Raw genomic sequence first — 20,812 nt, forward strand, 5'->3', positions numbered from 1 at the left:
AGACAACGAATAAGAAAATGCTCATCATTAAAATGCTTAAAAATCATGAAACTTTGGGGACTAGTGTAATAAACAGCCTGATGTCCCCTCCCTCCCTGATTGCATATTGGATATAATTTACATTGTAGAGTAATATCCAAACTTTACTTTACAAGCGAGATGTGCCAAAATTTCCGTACAATAATCAGCTCATACATTGAAATGATGGGAAGGTTTTTTTTGTGTAATTGTTACTTTTTTATTTCTATAATTACGATATTTCAAATGAAAACGGGTTCTATTTTGAAAATTAAGGGGACATTTATTGAATTTAGATTGGTTAGTTCATTAATTGAGTGTCTAAACGTTTAAAACACATATTGTAATCTACAAAATATTATTAATCATAATTAGAAATGTACATCAATTTATCGGTCATTGGATTATCTCTGATTAAATTGTTTTAGTTAAAAAAACATTTTCATTAATATGATTTTCTTAATTTTACGTTGTTTTATGTGGAAATTATAACACACCTACGCACACATACTTTAATTCAGGTGAGGTTAACGATGGTTTTAATAACTTTTTTCAAAGTTTAATTACATTAAACTTACTGACTATCATAGTATCAAAACATTCTGTAAATTATTATAATAATACAGTTAAAGAAACCGTCTTTGTGTATGAAATATATCAACACTAAAGTTGAAACTAAACCCCCAGAAATTAACATAATTTAATAAGTTTACAGTGTTTTTGTAATGCTGTAAGAAATTTAAGTAGCAGGAAATTCAAGGGATGTAAACCTAAATGAGTTGCTAAAGGCTGCCATTGGCGAGGCGGCTGTAACAGCAATTTGTTGAAAAAGGGTTGTAGTTTTTTCTCCTATTTCTAGCCCATGCAGGGGGCGCTAACCCTGCGGGGCAAACATTAACATTTACACTTCCTAAAATAAGCCATTGTGAAAATACGACAAAACTCGCTACATCGTTTTCTTGCTATGATCCCGTTTTCCTTATTCACTAAATTGCATCATAAGCTGCTGGTAAATAAAAATCAAGAATAAAATTATTTTTAGTTTTTTTTGTAAAACTGGATTTCAAGAATCCTTTGTCCGTAACGGTTAGCTTTATAGTTAATTTAGACATGTTAGAATTGTCTTATCGATTTTAAACTTTTTCAACAACAAATTTTTATGTGATATAATAATCCGATTGATCTGAATTTTGGAATACTGATTCCTATGACAACAAAGTTTAATTTTATAAGCGAAGCATCTCTACAATAAAGTACTAAACATGTAAGTATGTCCTTAAACTATATTCTATATTTTAGCAGTTTTTCAACAAATTTACTTACAATTTTGTTTCGACTGTTATATATTTATATTCTGATTAGGTATTCAGTTCTGACACTCAACAAGTGTTAATGTTCGTTTGTCTTACAGTTTCAGAGCTTCGCTTTTATGAATGTTGTCATCCTTGTTCAATGTAAACAAGTTTTCTTGTTTGAAGGAACACTATTTGGTTGCAGCATCAAGTAATTGGTTTTCAAATAAATTATTAAGGCTACAAACAGTTTGAATATATAACATTCCATTGTCTTTGGGATATTTCCAAATTATAGGAATAAGAACATTTATAAACAAAAGGGCGCTTTTTGAAAGATTTGAGTTCGAAAAAATAAATTAGATTATTCAATTGGGTTTAACGTAAAAGTAAAGTAGAAACATATTAAAATTAATTATTCATTTCATTTGTATTTGTTATGGTATATGTGTTTGTCATTTTATTTTGTTTATGTTGGATATCAATTTCATTTTTATTTTAGTTGTTTCCAATACAATAACAACAATATAAAGTATACCTCCTAAACTCTTCATTGACCCCTAATTTTTCCTTAGGATATTCCTACTTTATCAGTTAAACTTATACTTTAAACGTTGAAAAAAGTTTTTTTTTGGTTACTTAAATATGTAGAATATGCATTTTTATGGAGAGAAAAAGCAAATACCTCAATAATTTCATAATTAATGCGTTGTTTTCAAAAATGAGAACTAGTGAAATAACTTATAGCGAGCAGAATAATAAAATTAAAGCGGAAAATTTATTAATTTAGACTTAAAGAATAGCATTGCTGATGAAATGAATGAAAACTTTTTTGATTACTTCTATTTCATTAATTCAAACATACATCTAAATTAAAATTATCACTAGAAAAAATCTACAAATATGCTAGAAGAATAATGACGACAGCTGACATTAGTTTGATTGTTGATTGATTGATTGCGGCATCCGAAGACCAGATTTGTCCCTCGTGATACACAGCTGGCAGTGGTCGGTAGATGTCACCTGGGATAAAGAAAATATTAATTATAAATTTTTTTTATTTTTTTGTTTAATAGTTATTTATCGCATTTTATCACCTTTCTGTGGATATTAAAATGAAAATATATAAGAGTAAAACTAGTTTTGTTAGCCCAGAGTGGCCGAAGGCCCGAGCTAATAAAACTAGTATTAATTTTATCATTTTTATTTTAATATTCGTAGAAAATTGTCTTTAATACGGTACTATGCATGATTTTTCAGTATGACTGAGAACCGGTTCTAATCCAGAGGATAAAAATCGGTTTAGAAGATATAAGAGAAAGATTTTTGCTCCAATATTACCTGCAGTCTTGAAAGTGAAAGGATTCGACAGTGGGCTCCATCCCTGAGAGTTCATGGCTCGAATCCTGACCTCGTACTCGCAATCATGGGTTAGGCCGGTCAGATCCATACGGTAGGAATCCTGGAGTAATTTGTAGCAGTTTGACTTTAGCAGAACATTTGATATATTTATATTATGATTTTTTTATTATGTTTGTTCTAATAAAATTTACATCATAAATTATTGAAAACAAGAATATATATGTTCATAAGTTACAGCAATAAGAAAAAAAAACAATTTATAAGGAAAGAAATTACAATGAACTGTTATTCAGTGTAATATTATAACGTAGCATACTCAGTTATATTTAAAGTAAATAGTTTTTAATAAAAAAAAGTAATTAGGTAAAGTGATGGTAGACATACTGACAATGATCCTTAAAATAGTATGGACGAAAGAACATGCCTTAGTCATAAATTAGCTACGCTACTTTAAAATGTTTTTGGAAAGAAAAATAACACTTAACTCGGGTATAGTCCTTTCCACGACATATCTCCATAAGGAGCGATTCTTCGTATTTTTCACAGTAGCTTTTCTCCTATATCTAGCCCCTGCGGGGGGCTCTAACCCTGCGGGGCCAATTACCTAACCCTGTGGGGGCAATCACCTAACACAATATAACCTAACCTAACCTAAAATAACCTATAAAAAGCCATTTTAAAAATACGAAGAATCGCTCCTTATGGAGGGATGTCGTGGAAAGGACTATACCTCTTAACTCTTATACAGTGCAAAATTAATTGATCACAATAGAATACGCAGTGAACAATTTCTTACTGAAAAAAAATACTAGATACGTCCTAAACTTTCATATAAATAGTATTATGAATATGTGGGGACATACCCTACATTGTTATACAGTAGCTGCGCTACTTATTAGTTTTTTACCTGGAAAGTGTTTCTCTTCTCCGCTATGAGAGCCAGATTATGCCAGGTACCCTCTGGATCTGTCACTGTCTCTCCAGTAGCCTAGATATATACATATAGATACATATGAGAGCCAGATTATGCCAGGTACCCTCTGGATCTGTCACTGTCTCTCCAGTAGCCTAGATATATACATATAGATAGATAGATACATATGAGAGCCAGATTATGCCAGGTACCCTCTGGATCTGTCACTGTCTCTCAAGTAGCCTAGATATATACATATAGATAGATAGATACATATGAGAGCTAGATATGCCAGGTACCCTCTGGATCTGTCACTGTCTCTCCAGTAGCCTAGATATATACATATAGATAGATAGATACATATGAGAGCCAGATTATGCCAGGTACCCTCTGGATCTGTCACTGTCTCTCAAGTAGCCTAGATATATACATATAGATAGATAGATACATATGAGAGCCAGATTATGCCAGGTACCCTCTGGATCTGTCACTGTCTCTCAAGTAGCCTAGATATATACATATAGATAGATAGATACATATGAGAGCCAGATTATGCCAGGTACCCTCTGGATCTGTCACTGTCTCTCAAGTAGCCTAGATATATAAATATAGATAGATAGATACATATGAGAGCTAGATTATGCCAGGTGCCCTCTGGATCTGTCACTGTCTCTCCAGTAGCCTAGATATATACATATAGATAGATAGATACATATGAGAGCCAGGTTATGCCAGGTACCCTCTGGATCTGTCACTGTCTCTCCAGTATATACATATAGATACATATATAAGTGGTTAACTCACAAACAAAATGTGAATTTTACATATTTATTTAGTTAATACAAATTGTTCTTACATGTTTGCACTCTTCAGGTGTCAATGTAAAACAAATACATAATTAAAACATATAATATAAAACATACATACATCTTGGTAGATAGATAGATTGATATAATACATAGAAATATACATATAATAGATAGATCTATGTGATAAGTAAATAGAATTTAAAATGTTGTTTATTTACATCACGTAGGAAAGTAATGAGTAAAGATTAGTATTACTACAACACTTTAAATTACATCAACAAAAAACAAATGGAATATGTTTAAAAGTATATTCTTTCATTTACATTTTATATGTATCCTGTTTCATACAAGAATCTCTTTATAGTGCCCATAACAAAGGGTATAAATTAAAAATTGTGGCTGATGTATCCCGAATGACGTCATATTAGAATAGTCTGTTAGTGTGTGTGTGGTTGTCAGTCTGTACCAAAGGATCTCGCTAACCGCAGAATCGATATGGTTCTCCTTTACAGTGTAGCTTCTCATGGGAAGGTTTTAGCTATTTCTTTTAAACTATAATTTAAAGTGGGTGGAGTCGACTATTCCCTTCCTCCCCCCTACCTCAAGGTCCACTAGAGGCCTCTAGGGTCCTAGTAAACAATGAAAATGTAAAACTTGAGGTGTACCTTTGACAAATGTTAAGGAATGTCGACAATATTTACAATAAAACGTGCTTCAATTTTAAATAAAATTTCTTCTACTTTAGAATTATATTTTTATAATTTTAACTCTTCATAATTAAATATAGTTCATATTGTAAATTTCATTATTTTTAATTAAATTTAAAATTTAAACAACTACTATACGTATTTTTCAAGATTTTAAATTAAGTGTTTTCTTAATTTTAATTTTATAAAAGGGCTCAGTAGCCATATCCGCAGTCTTTGCTGAATTCAGCTGCTCGTCTTATCACCTTCGCCATGAAACACCCTCATATTTAAAGCTTTTAAAAAGCTGCAGTCTTTTTACTGAACTTAACGACGCTTCTCTAACCAATTTGCAGTCCTTGCAACAAAAAAACTGCGCGGCTTGCATAAAGAATATGCCATTCTAACCATCAATCACTTAGCCAAAGCCGCAACCCCTCGGCTTATATATATGTAAGCTTTCTGGAATTTTGTGGATTTTTTACTAATAACAACTTACCCTTGCAACTTTTCTGTAGAGGATGCTTTGATTCAGGATTGGGAAGGTGTGAGGTGTCCAAACTTTCCAGATTATTGTGTAGCTATCCCTAGATATCAAGATAGATAGATAGATACTTTATAATTGGGAAGGTGTGAGGTGTCCAAACTTTACAGATTATTGTGTAGCTATCCCTAGATATAAAGATAGATAGATAGATACTTTATAATTGGGAAGGTGAGAGGTGTCCAAACTTTACAGATTATTGTGTAGCTATCCCTAGATATAAAGATAGATAGATAGATAGATACTTTATAATTGGGAAGGTGTGAGGTGTCCAAACTTTCCAGATTATTGTGTAGCTATCCCTAGATATAAAGATAGATAGATACTATCTAATTGGGAAGGTGAGAGGTGTCCAAACTTTCCAGATGATTGTGTAGCTATCCCTAAATTTAAAGATAGATAGATACTTTATAATTGGAAAGGTGTGAGGCGTCCAAACTTTCCAGATTATTGTGTAGCTATTCCTAAATATAAAGATAGATAGATAGATAAATAGATAGATAGATACTTTTTAATTGGGAAGATGTGAAATGTCCAAACTTTCCAGATTATTGTGTAGCTATCCCTAAATATAAAGATATAGATACTTTATAATTGGGAAGGTGGGAGGTGTCCAAACTTTCCAGATTATTGTGTAGCTATCCCTAAATATAAAGATATAGATACTTTATAATTGGGAAGGTGGGAGGTGTCCAAACTTTCCAGATTATTGTGTAGCTATCCCTAAATATAAAGATAGATAGATAGATACTTTATAATTTGGAAGGTGTGAGGTGTCCAAACTTTCCAGATTATTGTGTAGCTATCCCTAAATATAAAGATAGATAGATACTTTATAATTGGGAAGGTGTGAGGTGTCCAAACTTTCCAGATTATTGTGTAGCTATCCCTAAATATAAAGATAGATAGAAAGATAGATAATTTATAATTGGTAAGGTGGGAGGTGTCCAAACTTTCCAGATTATTGTATAGCTATCCCTAAATATAAAGATAAATAGATAGATAGATAGATAGATACTTTATAATTAGGAAAGTGTGAGGTGTCCAAACTTTCCAGATTATTGTGTAATTATCCCTAAATATAAAGATAGATAGATAAATAGCCAGATAGATAGATAGCCAGATAGATAGATAGATAGATACTTTATAATTAGGAAGGTGTGAGGTGTCCAAACTTACAGATTATTGTGTAATTATCCCTAAATATAAAGATAGATAGATAAATAGCCAGATAGATAGATAGATAGATAGATAGATAGATAGATACTTTATAATTGGGAAGGTGTGAGCGGTCCAAACTTTCTAGTTTATTGTGTAGCTTTCACTAAACATAAAGATAGATAGATAACAATAAATGACATGGGAAATAACAACCTAAATTGACGACAATTTGTCTCCTTCTATAATTTTGACGCATATTCTAAAGGAAGATACATTTCTTAGTGCTGTTTAGAGTCATCTCTAACAATGTATCCCCAAACTATTTTTGTTTTATGTAAAAATATGAATTTACCTAGAGCTGCTCTGTGAAGGTGAAATAATCATGGGTTGATCTGGACTTCCTAAAAGTGTCGAAAATTTTATATTAAGTTTTTTTTTCTAGATTCTATGATTACGGTCATTAAAAATGGAATAAAAGAATAAGAAGAAAGATGACCTTTTAACTATTATACAACTTTTTAAGAACATTTGATTTTTCCATCGAATTAATTTTTTTGTTTTTCCTGAAGTAAATTGGAAATATGTGGGGAGGGTAGTCTAATCCATGTGGGCTGGGGGTATAAGTATCCAGTATATTTTATATTTTGTTACCTGTAACAGAGAAAGAGCTGGAAGAGGTTCCAAGTGAATTACTGGCAACACAGGTATAGTTTCCATAGTCCTTCTCCTAGATATAAAGATAGATAAATAGATAGATTGGTAGATAGATAGATAGATAGATAGATAGGTAGATTGATAGATATATAGACAGAAGAAAAGATTGATAAATAGAATAATAGATTTATAGATATAAGATTAATAAGATAGATTAATAAATGGAAGAATAGATTAATAAATGGAATAATAGATTGATAGATTGATAGATAGAAGAATAGATTGATAGATAGAAGAATAGATTGATAGATAGAAGAATAGATTGATAGATAGAAGAATAGATTGATAGACAGAAGAATAGATTGATAGATAGAAGAATAGATTGATAGATAGAAGAATAGATTGATAGATAGAAGAATAGATTGATAGATAGAAGAATAGATTGATAGATAGAAGAATAGATTGATAGATAGAAGAATAGATTGATAGATAGAAGAATAGATTGATAGATAGAAGAATAGATTGATAGATAGAAGAATAGATTGATAGATAGAAGAATAGATTGATAGATAGATGAATAGATTGATAGATAGAAGAATAGATTGATAGACAGAAGAATAGATTGATAGATAGAAGAATAGATTGATAGATAGAAGAATAGATTGATAGATAGAAGAATAGATTGATAGATAGAAGAATAGATTGATAGATAGAAGAATAGATTGATAGATAGAAGAAAAGATTGATAGATAGAAGAATAGATTGATAGATAGAAGAATAGATTGATAGATAGAAAAATAGATTGATAGATAGAAGAATAGATTGATAGATAGATAAATAGATTGAGAGATAGAAGGATGGATTGATACATAGAAGAATAGATTGATAGATAGGAGAATTAATGGATAAATAGAAGAATAGATATATAGTAGAGGAATAGATAGATAGAAAAATATATTGATAGATAGAAGAAAAGATTGATAGATAGAAACAAAATATATACCTCTAAACTTCTTAACTTCAAAATATGACTTTTGTACTTTGTTCCATCTTTCAACTGAAAAATAAAATAAAGATAATTATTGTTTCATTAACCAAAACATTAGCTGTCAAAAAGGTTGACAAGTTAACAAGTACTGACCCACATTAAACTTATTTAATCCTGGGAGGGAGGGGACATTGGGCTGTATATTATACAAGTCCTCAAAGATTTATGATAACGGTATTTTATCCGTTAGCTTAACAACTTTAAGGACTTTTATTCAATTTTGATTGGTTGGTTCATTAAGTATCCAAACGATTCAACCAGTAATTGTAATCTACACAAGGGGTAATTTGTGTATCATCATTAGGGATGTACATTAATTTATAGGCTATTGTCTTATCCCTTTAGGTCCCTGTATTTAATCACACCTTCTGTTAATTGAAATCATTTATTGAAAATAAAGAATTTTGTAAAATTGGTTCAAATATTTCTATAATTGGTATTTTCTTTAATAGGTTAATCCAATATTTTCCAACGCAATAATTTACTTTTGATAAATACCAAGTTTGAAAGAATTATAACCAATTTTCGGATTTGTAAAAATAGCGCTGCCCCCATAGCATGGGCTTTTTGGTCAAAGGGGTAAGAAAAAAGCAAAAAAACAGCCTAAAACCATTCTGAAGCTTAAACATAAAAATAAAATAGCCTAAAACCATTTCGGGATCTATATGAAACTTCCCAATTAGTTCAGTAGTTATTGAAATCTTAAGTTTCAGACAAAAAAAAGCTTACTATTTTATATAATAGGATAAGAAGCATCTAAAAGATAGAGTTGTTGGGGAGTCAACCCTCCATTTTCCATTTAGGTAAAAAAAATGAAATAAAAGAAATGGGGATGGGTATTTTTTCCAGCAGTGTTTAATTACTAGTTTTAAAAATGCCAGAGACCTATTGAAGCTTCACTTTAAATAAGAACAATATCTGTTCGGTGGTTAGCAAGATCTTAATTTACAAACAGACAGAAATACATCCTGTTACTTTTATATCAAGAATTTACCTGTTCCGCTTCCTTAACATAAGGCATCCCAGGGTAGATAGGGATGTTTCCTTTATACCAAGTTACCTAGATAGATATATACTCAGATAGATAGATAGATAGATATAGAATACTTAATATAAGGTATTCCAGGGTAGATAGGGGGATGTTTCCTTTATACCAAGTTACCTAGATAGATAGATACTCAGATAGATAGATAGATATAGAATTCTTAATATAAGATATTCAAGGGTAGATAGGGATGTTTCCTTTATACCAAGTTACCTAGATAGATATATACTCAGATAGATAGATAGATAGATATAGAATACTTAATATAAGGTATTCCAGGGTAGATAGGGGGATGTTTCCTTTATACCAAGTTACCTAGATAGATAGATACTCAGATAGATAGATAGATATAGAATTCTTAATATAAGATATTCAAGGGTAGATAGGGATGTTTCCTTTATACCAAGTTACCTAGATAGATAGATACTCAGATAGATAGATAGATATAGAATTCTTAATATAAGATATTCAAGGGTAGATAGGGATGTTTCCTTTATACCAAGTTACCTAGATAGATAAAAACTCAGATAGATAGATAGACATAGAATACTTAATATAAGGTATTCCAGGGTAGATAGGGATGTTTCCTTTATACCAAGTTACCTAGATAGATAGATACTCAGATAGATAGATATATAGATATAGAATACTTAATATAAGGTATTCCAGGGTAGATAGGGATGTTTCCTTTATACCAAGTTACCTAGATAGATAGATACTCAGATAGATAGATATAGAATACTTAATATAAGGTATTCCAGGGTAGATAGGGATGTTTCCTTTATACCAAGTTACCTAGATAGATGGATACTCAGATAGATAGATAGATATAGAATACTTAATATAAGATATTCCAGGGTAGATAGGGATGTTTCCTTTATACCAAGTTACCTAGATAGATAGATACTCAGATAGATAGATAGATATAGAATACTTAATATAAGATATTTCAGGGTAGATAGGGATGTTTCCTTTATACTAAGTTACCTAGATAGATATATACTCTGATAGATAGATAGATATAATGTATTCAAGGAAAGATAGGGATGTTTTCTTTATACCAAATTACCTAGATAGATATATACTCTTATAAATAGATAGATATAGAATACTTAATATAAGATATTCCAGGGTAGATAGGGATGTTTCTTTTATACCAAGTTACCTAGATAGATAGATACTCAGATAGATAGATAGATATAGAATACTTAATATAAGATAACCAGGATAGATAGGGATGTTTCCTTTATACCAAGTTACCTAGATAGATAGATACTCAGATAGATAGATATAGAATACTTAATATAAGATATTCCAGGGTAGATAGGGATGTTTCCTTTATACCAAGTTACCTAGATAGATAGATAGATATAGAATAAGCGCCATTTTTATTTTATCTTTCCTTAGAATTGGCAGTTCTTTGACCTGAATTGATAATAATGATATTAATATTTATTACATCTTTAAGTATATTTAAGTATCACACTGTAAAAATTTATTGAATTGGAATGAAAATATTCAGACATACCTAAAAACTAAAGTAGATTTCCCTATGTGGTGGATTTAGGTACATTTTTATAAACGTAGGTTTACATAAATATCTAAGTGTAAGGTGTCAAAAAAATTTCTATTAACAAGATATTTTGAGCATATGAAATAAGATAAAGACAACGGCCATATAAAAGATTAAAATTTTACTAAGATTATTAAGAAGAAGTGAAATTTTTCAGTCTTTTAGCCGATATAGAAAGGATTTCCATACATTATTTATAAAAAAAATTGTATCATAAACAAGCGCGATTTAAATTGCTGAATGGTTTTATTTCCTTACACATTCACCAAATGTATTTTGACAGTATTTTGTAGATCATTTATAAGACCAACTATTTCTAGAATCTACACTTAAAAACTTTTTGCGGTATCGTTAGCCTTAGTTCACACATAGATTCCATTTAGTGCGCATCCGTAAATGAAATTGTGTCTCTTCAGATATTGTGCATGTCTATTAAGAAATATTAGTAAATTTTTAATAGTGTATATCGAGTTCTAACCCTATTAAAATTCCGCAACCACAGTTTGCAATTAAAGGAAATAGATCGTATAACTAATATGACCTGCAAAGTGGTTTTGATGATAGTATTCAATTTAACCAAAATACTTTTAACCCTTAAATTGATAAGTTACCTTAAATTTAAAGAATATTAAAAAACTTACTTCCCGAGTAGGTTTTTCCTAGATGTGAGGGGGAGATAAAAAGTTATCCCCCACACCCCTCATCATTCAATAAAATTTACATTTAACGTTTTTTAAATATCATTTACTAAAATTTAATTTTGCTTTACAGTAGAAACACAAGAGCGATGTCTATAAATCAATTTGTGCTATAAAGTTTAACCATATAATCATAATTAATCCAATTATTAACAAAATTAGCTTAAATTGTTCACTAATCAATATCATGCTACTTTCAAATTATTGGAATACTAAATACTCAAAATGAAAATATAAATATAAACCCATTTATCTATTTAATACCACTTCAAGTAAAAAAATATTATGTTCATTTATAGTTCAGCAAAAACAACGGCGTTTTGCCTTTAAGGCCTTGACGACCATATTAACCAACCCACCTTATTTTAAAATAAATGCAAAATTAGGGGGTGCTAGTTTTTCCTTTGTTTGTTTCTTACTTGAGGTTATGTAATATTGGGGATTGCATAGTCCCATCGGTTGGTCCCCAAGGGTTAGGGCCTACTGCGCGTGTTCTTAATTGAAAAAAAAAAACTATATCCTATTTATTTTCAAATTATTTTTTAAAAATAAGGTGTGTGGAGAGGGTTTTTTTGTCGATAGGTGGTACTTGGAGTGAAAGTGTCCATATCTCAATTGCTGATTTCTGTATTTCAAAAACAATTATTTATTCTAGGATTCTCTAGTGAAATGCTTAAGGATGCTTGTCCTTTTGTGAACAAGTACTTTTCTGCAAAGTACCTGGTGAGCACTGAAACATGAAAAAAAGGGGCGAGGTAGTTTTTTTGCCTATGCATACCCTTCTAAGGAGCCTGCGATGCCCACTGCCCGGTATTTATTATATCATATCACACAAAGAAAACTAACCTTTTTTTCAACAATTTTAAAAAGCAAGGGGACCGAGTTGGGAAGGGGGGGGGGTTGATTACTCAGCAGGCATTTTGAGAATATACACCTGTGAATGTACAGTCACTTTAGTTCTCCTTATTTGTGTAACTTTAATTGTAACTGTAATTTAATTTTGAGAATATACACCTGTGAATGTACAGTCACTTTAGTTCTCCTTATTTTTGTAACTTTAACTGTAACTGTAATTTAATTGCACAATATATACTATACTTAAAGGAACATTGTTCTTCAATTTGTAACTTTTTTTGAACAAATATTTTTTATTTACATAACTCTTTGCTCCCACATGATCTGGTTTTTTTAGAAGTAGCAAAGCTGCAAAACAATTTATTATGTGTTTGAGTAATGTATCTTTGAGTTTTTAAAAAATATTTATCTTTTTAAGCCATTCTAGCAATCTTGGCCCTAACCTTTATTCAATAAGCGGTAAGCGAGATTCTTAGCTACAGACAGTAGATAATATGTTGCTAATATACATATACTAGAGTTGGCTAAATATAACTATATCGCTATTGGCTAGTTTTCTATAAGTACATATCTATTTATCTATTTCTCAATAAATCAATTTTCCTCCCCCGCCATTACTATCTAAAAGAAAGAAGTAAACATTTATTAATTTAAATGATTTTAAAAAGATTTTTTCAATTATATTTTTTTCACATTACCATCACCAAAGGGTTAATATGATTAAAATTTTAGTTTTAATATTTTAACACAAAGGAAGTGTCGCCACAATCGAATTCTTTTGAAATAGAGTTTTCTTAGATTTACTCTAGTATGAACGTATATTTTTTATTTATGAAATAAGGATTAAATACTTCAATGTAATTCAAATATCTACATGAAGTGAAAAACCTTCATTCCATAAACAAATAGAATAAAGGTCTTATCGCTTTGGTCAATGAGAGTTTATTATGGATTATTGGAGCACTATGAGTTTTAAACACTTTACCATTGGAAGACTCGAGCTCGTTTATAGACGTTTATTTCCTATATAGATCTGTCGTGGATCTTGATGCAATAAAGCAGGCCATTTTGTAAATGTTAAAAATTGGAAGATTTCATTAAATAAAAGTAATCGCAAATATACTTAGTAAATAAGGATGATATATACCCATCATACATACTTTTCTACTTTTGCCTTTTCTTGGAATTCTCTGATTAAGATGGACATTATCGTCCTTGTCTCATATAAAAAGGTCCCCATCTATGGTTTCAGGTCGGAAATAAAAAGTAAATTAAATTTGCAAAACTTAATTAATCCCAATTGCATTTCTGACTTGTACAAATTTTAAACATAAAAACATTCGATGATTTTCTTACAGAATAATTATGTTAGCATAATCATTAATATTTTGTCATCATTGTGTATATAATCAGATAATCAGTGATCATAAATCAAGAATAAAAATCACGGAATATATGTTTTTTATTATGACTGTGACAGACCAATGGATCAAGAAAATAATATACTAGATGCCAACTAATTGTCTTATATATCACATTTCCCCTAAAGCGGACTTACTGACAAAGTGAATTATAGAGTAGCTTTCTACTGATATTTTTATTATGATACCTCAGATAGATAGATAGATAAATATATATATAGATAGATAGATGGAGATAGATAGATAGATAGAGATAGATAGATAGATAGATAGATAGATGAATAGATAGAAAGATAGATAGTTACCTCAGCCTCTGGACTAGCATCCACATAGCAGGTGAAGATGGTTTCTCTCTGGTTGCTAGAACCAAAGGCAGACATCACTGTCCTCTTATCCAGCCGGGTTACTGGCTTGTCTGAAAAAAAAGGTTTTTATGGTATTTTGTATCATACTAGTAAATATAACGCTACTAGAGGCCTCTTTAAAATTCGAGAGAATGGGGTTGGAAGTTAGAGCTTCACTTTCAATTTTAGTCTTTATAGAAGGGTGTAAACTATAAACTATTATTCTAGCACCCTGTAGTTTTGATTAGATAATATTGAGGGAGGGGTGTAAACTATAAACTATCATTCTAGCACCCTGTAGTTTTGATTAGATAACATTGAGAGAGGGGTGTAAACTATAAACTATTATTCTAGCACCCTGTAGTATTGATTAGATAATGTTGAGGGAGGGGTGTAAACTATATACTATTATTCTAGCACCCTGTAGTTTTGATTAGATAATATTGAGGGAGGGGTGTAAACTATAAACTATTATTCTAGCACCCTGTAGTTTTGATTAGATAATATTGAGGAAGAGGTGTAAACTATATACTATTATTCTAGCACCCTGTAGTTTTGATTAGATAATATTGAGGAAGGGGTGTAAACTATATACTATTATTCTAGCACCCTGTAGTTTTGATTAGATAATATTGAGGGAGGGGTGTAAACTATAAACTATTATTCTAGCACCCTGTAGTTTTGATTAGATAATATTGAGGAAGAGGTGTAAACTATATACTATTATTCTAGCACCCTGTAGTTTTGATTAGATAATATTGAGGGAGGGGTGTAAACTATATACTATTATTCTAGCACCCTGTAGTTTTGATTAGATAATATTGAGGGAGGGGTGTAAACTATATACGATTATTCTAGCACCCTGTAGTTTTGATTAGATAATATTGAGGGAGGGGTGTAAACTATAAACTATTATTCTAGCACCCTGTAGTTTTTATTAGATAATATTGAGGGAGGGGTGTAAACTATAAACTATTATTCTAGCATCCTGTAGTTTTGATTAGATAATATTGAGGGAGGGGTGTAAACTATATACTATTATTCTAGCACCCTGTAGTTTTGATTAGATAATATTGAGGGAGGGGTGTAAACTATAAACTATTATTCTAGCACCCTGTAGTTTTGATTAGATAATATTGAGGAAGAGGTGTAAACTATATACTATTATTCTAGCACCCTGTAGTTTTGATTAGATAATATTGAGGGAGGGGTGTAAACTATATACTATTATTCTAGCACCCTGTAGTTTTGATTAGATAATATTGAGGGAGGGGTGTAAACTATATACTATTATTCTAGCACCCTGTAGTTTTGATTAGATAATATTGAGGGAGGGGTGTAAACTATAAACTATTATTCTAGCACCCTGTAGTTTTTATTAGATAATATTGAGGGAGGGGTGTAAACTATAAACTATTATTCTAGCACCCTGTAGTTTTGATTAGATAATATTGAGGGGGGGGATGTAAACTGTAAAGTTAATCAAGACTTTGTTTAACCCTTTACAGTCGGGCCCCTTGCCGCACCTTAATCGGTCGGGGGGGGGGCGTTCAACGCCCCCCCTTATTATCTCAGTTCCTATTAGAGCTAGAGGGCTAAATTTTTTTGTGCAAGTCCCCTGTTTGATAATGAATTTCCGACCTTTTATAAGTCTAAGTCAATTTTCGCTTCCTTCACCCTTTTATTTAACAACCTTTGTTTTTAGGTCTTTTTTTACTTAAAAATTTCAAACGGCTGTAATTTTCTTATTTTTGAAGCTAGAATAAAAATTTTTTTCCAGAAAATGTTTATCTTTATGTAAATTTTACATTAGAAATATCAAATATAAATTTCAGCGGCCGCAGCTGTACTTGGCAGCTGCCAGCCGCCGCAGTCGGCGGTCGGCGGGAAAACGGCGGCGGATCTTAATGAAATTTTAATACGTTATGTAGACATGTAAGAAAAGCTTAAGTTTAAAATTTGATGTCTCTAAGTCAAAAATTGAGGCCACAGGAGCCTTTTAAAGATTCCTGGAGACCTGGAGGATCAGGACCTGCAGGATTATACCTGGAACCTGAAAGTGACTTGAACACCTGTATTTCATATAAGGATGTACTACTAGAGGATTTTTTTAGTATTTTGGTATGATAAATGCTTTGTTTTAGTCTAAAAAATATTTTTGCTCTTTACCTGGATGACCCTGCCAGGTTTGCTGGCATCCTGTGCCCGCCAGGATGGAGATATTCGAAAAATTCCAACTCTCAGTTATGTGTCATACCCATACTTAAAAAGTCAAGCAGTTTGGGCTCTTTATCTTTCACACACAGAAAATGAGATAGAAAAAACCGGATGGGGGGGCGTTCAACGCCCCCCCCCCCGACCGTTAAGGGTTAAGTTATGTGCATATAATTAGATTCATAATTTACAAAATTTACAAAGTTTTAACAAAAGTTGTCTATAAGTAAATGCGCTCCTGGGACATTAACCTTTTTAATAAACTTTAAAATATAATAATGCATGTACATTATTTGGTTATTACTTAAGTTATTGATCCTTTTATTGTGATACGATTTGGTTGGGTTGTTTTTTTAGTATAATTATGCACCAATAAAAGAATTGTTATAAATTTGCTATCCAGGTTAGGTTGGGTTGAGTACTTGTTAGCCCCGCAGGGTTGAGCACCGTAGGGGTAAGGTATGACAGAATAAAAATGCCCCCTACCTTATATTTATTTTTTTTTCAAATTTACAGCATGACCCACAAAAAAGTATTTTTTAGCGTTTGGAGCCCATATTTCTTGATAAATCATTAAAAGACGCTCGAGAATCTGGATATTGCTTAATTTTTCTTAGATTTTTAATAGAATAATACATTTTTTCAATCAATGTAAAAACAAATCATAAAGGAAAGCAAGTTTACAAAAGTGTAGAGGGATTGGTATTTAGTGAAAAAGCACCTACCATATTATCATTTCTAAACCTATTCAAATTCTCATATGAATACTTTGTTTAATGTTATAATCCAGTTGTGGCACAAATTTTGCATAAATCCAGAATAGGTCAACTTTTATTCACAGGGACAGAGCATTCAAATTTTGCGGATTTTTTGGTATTTTTGGGCCAGGGATTCTTAAGAGTTAAGACAATGGACGATAAATTGATGCACATTATGCTGGTAATTAAAATTAAACTTTATGTAGATTAAAAGTATTGTTTTAAAAGCTTGAACACTGTTAGTTAAACCATTCTATCGAAATTCAATGAAAGTACACAAAGTTTTTAAGCTAATGAACAGGCTACCTTTGTTATAAAACTTTGGGTACCAGTGTATTTTTTAGTTTTTTTTAATTGTTTGAAGTCCTTTAGGTTGTAGGGTATCAGCCAAAGTTTTATAATAATGTTTTCTTATTTGTTGGCTTCACAACATTGGGGACTTTTATTGGTTGATTCAAGAAGTTGTTTGGTCAACGTTTCAACTATTAATTGTAATCTACACTAGAAGGGGTAATTGTGTATCATCATATGGGATATACATCTATTTAACGGCCATTGTCTTATCCCTTTGATCCCTGCTGATGAATACTGTTGCATTGTGACAGAAAGTTTTCTTCTAAAATTGGTTTGGAATGGGAAGGTAGCGCTATTAACTTTTAAAACTTTATCAAGTTTTTTTTTAAAGGACCGACGGTTGCATCCGTGTTTTGAAACATTAAGCTATACAAAAAAACTAAATTAAAAATACATAGTCACTTGTACAATTGTTTTTTAAATACAAAAAAATATCCTTTTTGTTAACCTTAACATTTTTTTTTCTAGGGTGTAAGTACTCTCCCCAAAATAGTCATAACCCTTTCCAGGACCTATGAAAAGCTACACTGTAAAGTAGAACCATATAGGTTGAACGGTTAGCGAGATTCTTCAGTACAGACAGACAAACACACAGACAGATATCCTTTTACTTCATTATAAGAATTTTAAGAAGGAATAATTATAAAATAGACTATAAAAGTTTTAAAGATTTTTAATCAATATAATAGATTTGAAATCTGCATAAAATTGTAAGGATTTTTTAATAAAATTCGTTTTTTATATAATTCTTTATTTAAAGGCGCAAATACGATTTAAGTTAATAAATTTTGACCAATAGGATAGCTGGATTGGAAACTACCTACGCTCTAATTGGTTGAATGATGTACGTCACTTAAGTTTCTCCAATCAGAGCGCAGATAGTTTTCAATCCACCAATCACAGATCTCAAAATTATTTAACTTAATTTGTATTTGCGCCTTTAAATAAAGAATTATATAAAAAACTAATTTTATAAAAAATCCTTAAAATTTTATGCAGATTTCAAATCTATTATATTGATTAAAAATCTTTAAAACTTTTATAGTCTATTATAAAAGCTCTTAAATTCATACTACTTACAATGGCTTGCACATGAAAATGCACAGAGGGTGTGAAACATTGTGGGAGTGAACATAGGGGCAGGCAGTTCTTTCTAATATATTGTTTAAGAGAGTGTTGACACCCCATTCCCCATTCCCAGGAACTTCATTGGATAAGACAATGGACGATAAATTAATATAAACACACCCCCAATGATTATAAAAAAAAAACATTTCTGTACATTAAAATTATTAATAGAAACGTAAAATTCGATAAAAGTAACAAAATTTTTGAGCCAATGAATAAGATAACGTCCTCTCCCTCCCTGCCACATCCGAACTACGAAAGTAAAAACGCTATAATTAATCATGCAGTTAGAGGGGACAATGGGCTGTTTATTACACTAGTCCCCAAAGTTTTATAACAGCATTTTCTCAATTGTTGGCTTAACAACTATGGGAATTTTTAATTGGTTGACTCATTAAGTTGATTGTCCAAACGTTTAGACTGTTAATTGTAACCTACAGAAGGGGTAATTCTTTGTATCATCATTTCGGGTTACACCTAAATTTATTGGCCATTGTCTTAACCCTTTAGATCCCTGATAGTTAATACTTACATTGGATAACAATCTGAATAGAATCATGAGATATTCCTTGTGAGTTGGAGGCGCTACAGGTATACAGACCTTGGTCATCTCTGAAGGATCAAAAATATTATTATCAATTCAAAGTTTTATTTCTACCCTAGCCTTGAGGAAAGTGCTTTACTAAACATTTTAGTTTTGAAAGAAAGAAGGTTGACCAAGGAGGTCCAATTATGTTTTTGGGGCAGAGGGATTTTCCCTACATTTTGGTGTATGATATGTCAAAAATTACCTAATTTGTAAAACACAATGGACTTTGAGATATGTTATGACTAGAGTTGGGTTCGATATAATTATCTCGCTGTTGGCTAGGTTTATTCAATGTTTTATTTACTTTCTTTTGATTATCTGAATTCTGACTATTAACCTTATTCTTCCATTATCTTCTCTCTGACGATTTCTTTCTTTAAACTATTTTAGGATCTTAATATTTTTTATTTCAAATTATCGTCCTTAATGGGTTAAAATGTTTAGTTAACTGTTAAACTTTAGTTCAATATATGACCACATTACGCACGTATCGCTAGTATCAAATTAATTTAAAACTAAGTTTTCTTTTATTTACTATATTATAAATTTAAATTTTCTGTTTATGCATAAAAATTTGATACTCCAATATAATTCAAATAGCAACATGAAATAAAAAAAAATGAATTTATTCTTCATACAGTAAAATAACGGGTCTTATCATTCTGGTCAATGAGAGTTAAGGATTATTGGAGCACTATGAGTTTTAAACATTTACCGCTTGGAAAACTTGAGCTCATATACAGACATTTATTTCCTATATAGATCTGTCATGGATCTTGATGCAATAAAACAGGCTGTTTTGTAAATGTTAAAAATTGGAAGATTTCATTAAACAAAAGTTCCCGCATATATAATAAGAGATATAAGTTTTCCGGAATTGTAATGTAGGGAGTAGATTTGAAATCTGCATCAAATTTTAAGGATTTTTTTTATAAAATTCGTTTTTTGTATAATTCTTTATCTAAAAGCGGAAATACAAATTAAGTTAATTAATTTTGGCATCTGTGATTGGTGGATTTAAAAAATCTGCGCTCTGATTGGATGTCGTACATCATTCAACCAATTAGAGCGCAGGTAGTTTAAAATCCACCTATCCTATTGGTCAAAATTAATTAACTTAAAATGTATTTTCGCTTTTAGATAAAGAATTTTACAAAAAACGAAATTTATAAAAAAAATCCTTAAAATTTGAGGCAGATTTCAAATCTACTCCTTACATTAAAATTACGGAAAACTTATATCTCTTAATATATAAGTATTAAATAATAAATAATGATAATGTACTTGTACGCAAGATGTTTAGGGACCACAAATTTTATTGGGAAGGATATTACCCATTTAATCTC

General features: G+C 30.8%; 1 protein-coding gene across 1 annotated transcript; it reads right to left on the bottom strand.

Moving 5' to 3' along the window:
• Nucleotides 1-2,145: 2,145 nt before the first annotated feature.
• Nucleotides 2,146-19,486, bottom strand: LOC145324123 (neural cell adhesion molecule 1-like). The gene is made up of 10 exons (XM_080166748.1): nt 19,410-19,486; nt 14,385-14,494; nt 9,482-9,547; nt 8,443-8,496; nt 7,437-7,512; nt 7,138-7,186; nt 5,580-5,667; nt 3,580-3,660; nt 2,652-2,772; nt 2,146-2,333 (listed from the first exon to the last, which is right to left on the bottom strand). The coding sequence occupies exons 2-10, from the start codon at nt 14,457-14,459 to the stop codon at nt 2,206-2,208; spliced, it is 738 nt and encodes a 245-aa protein (XP_080022874.1). The 5' UTR covers nt 14,460-14,494; nt 19,410-19,486; the 3' UTR covers nt 2,146-2,205.
• Between the last annotated feature and the right edge of the window lie 1,326 nt (nt 19,487-20,812).

Source organism: Acartia tonsa, chromosome 7 (genome assembly GCF_053477335.1).
Source record: "Acartia tonsa isolate MP-2025a chromosome 7, ASM5347733v1, whole genome shotgun sequence".
NCBI classification, from domain to species: Eukaryota; Metazoa; Arthropoda; class Copepoda; order Calanoida; family Acartiidae; genus Acartia; species Acartia tonsa.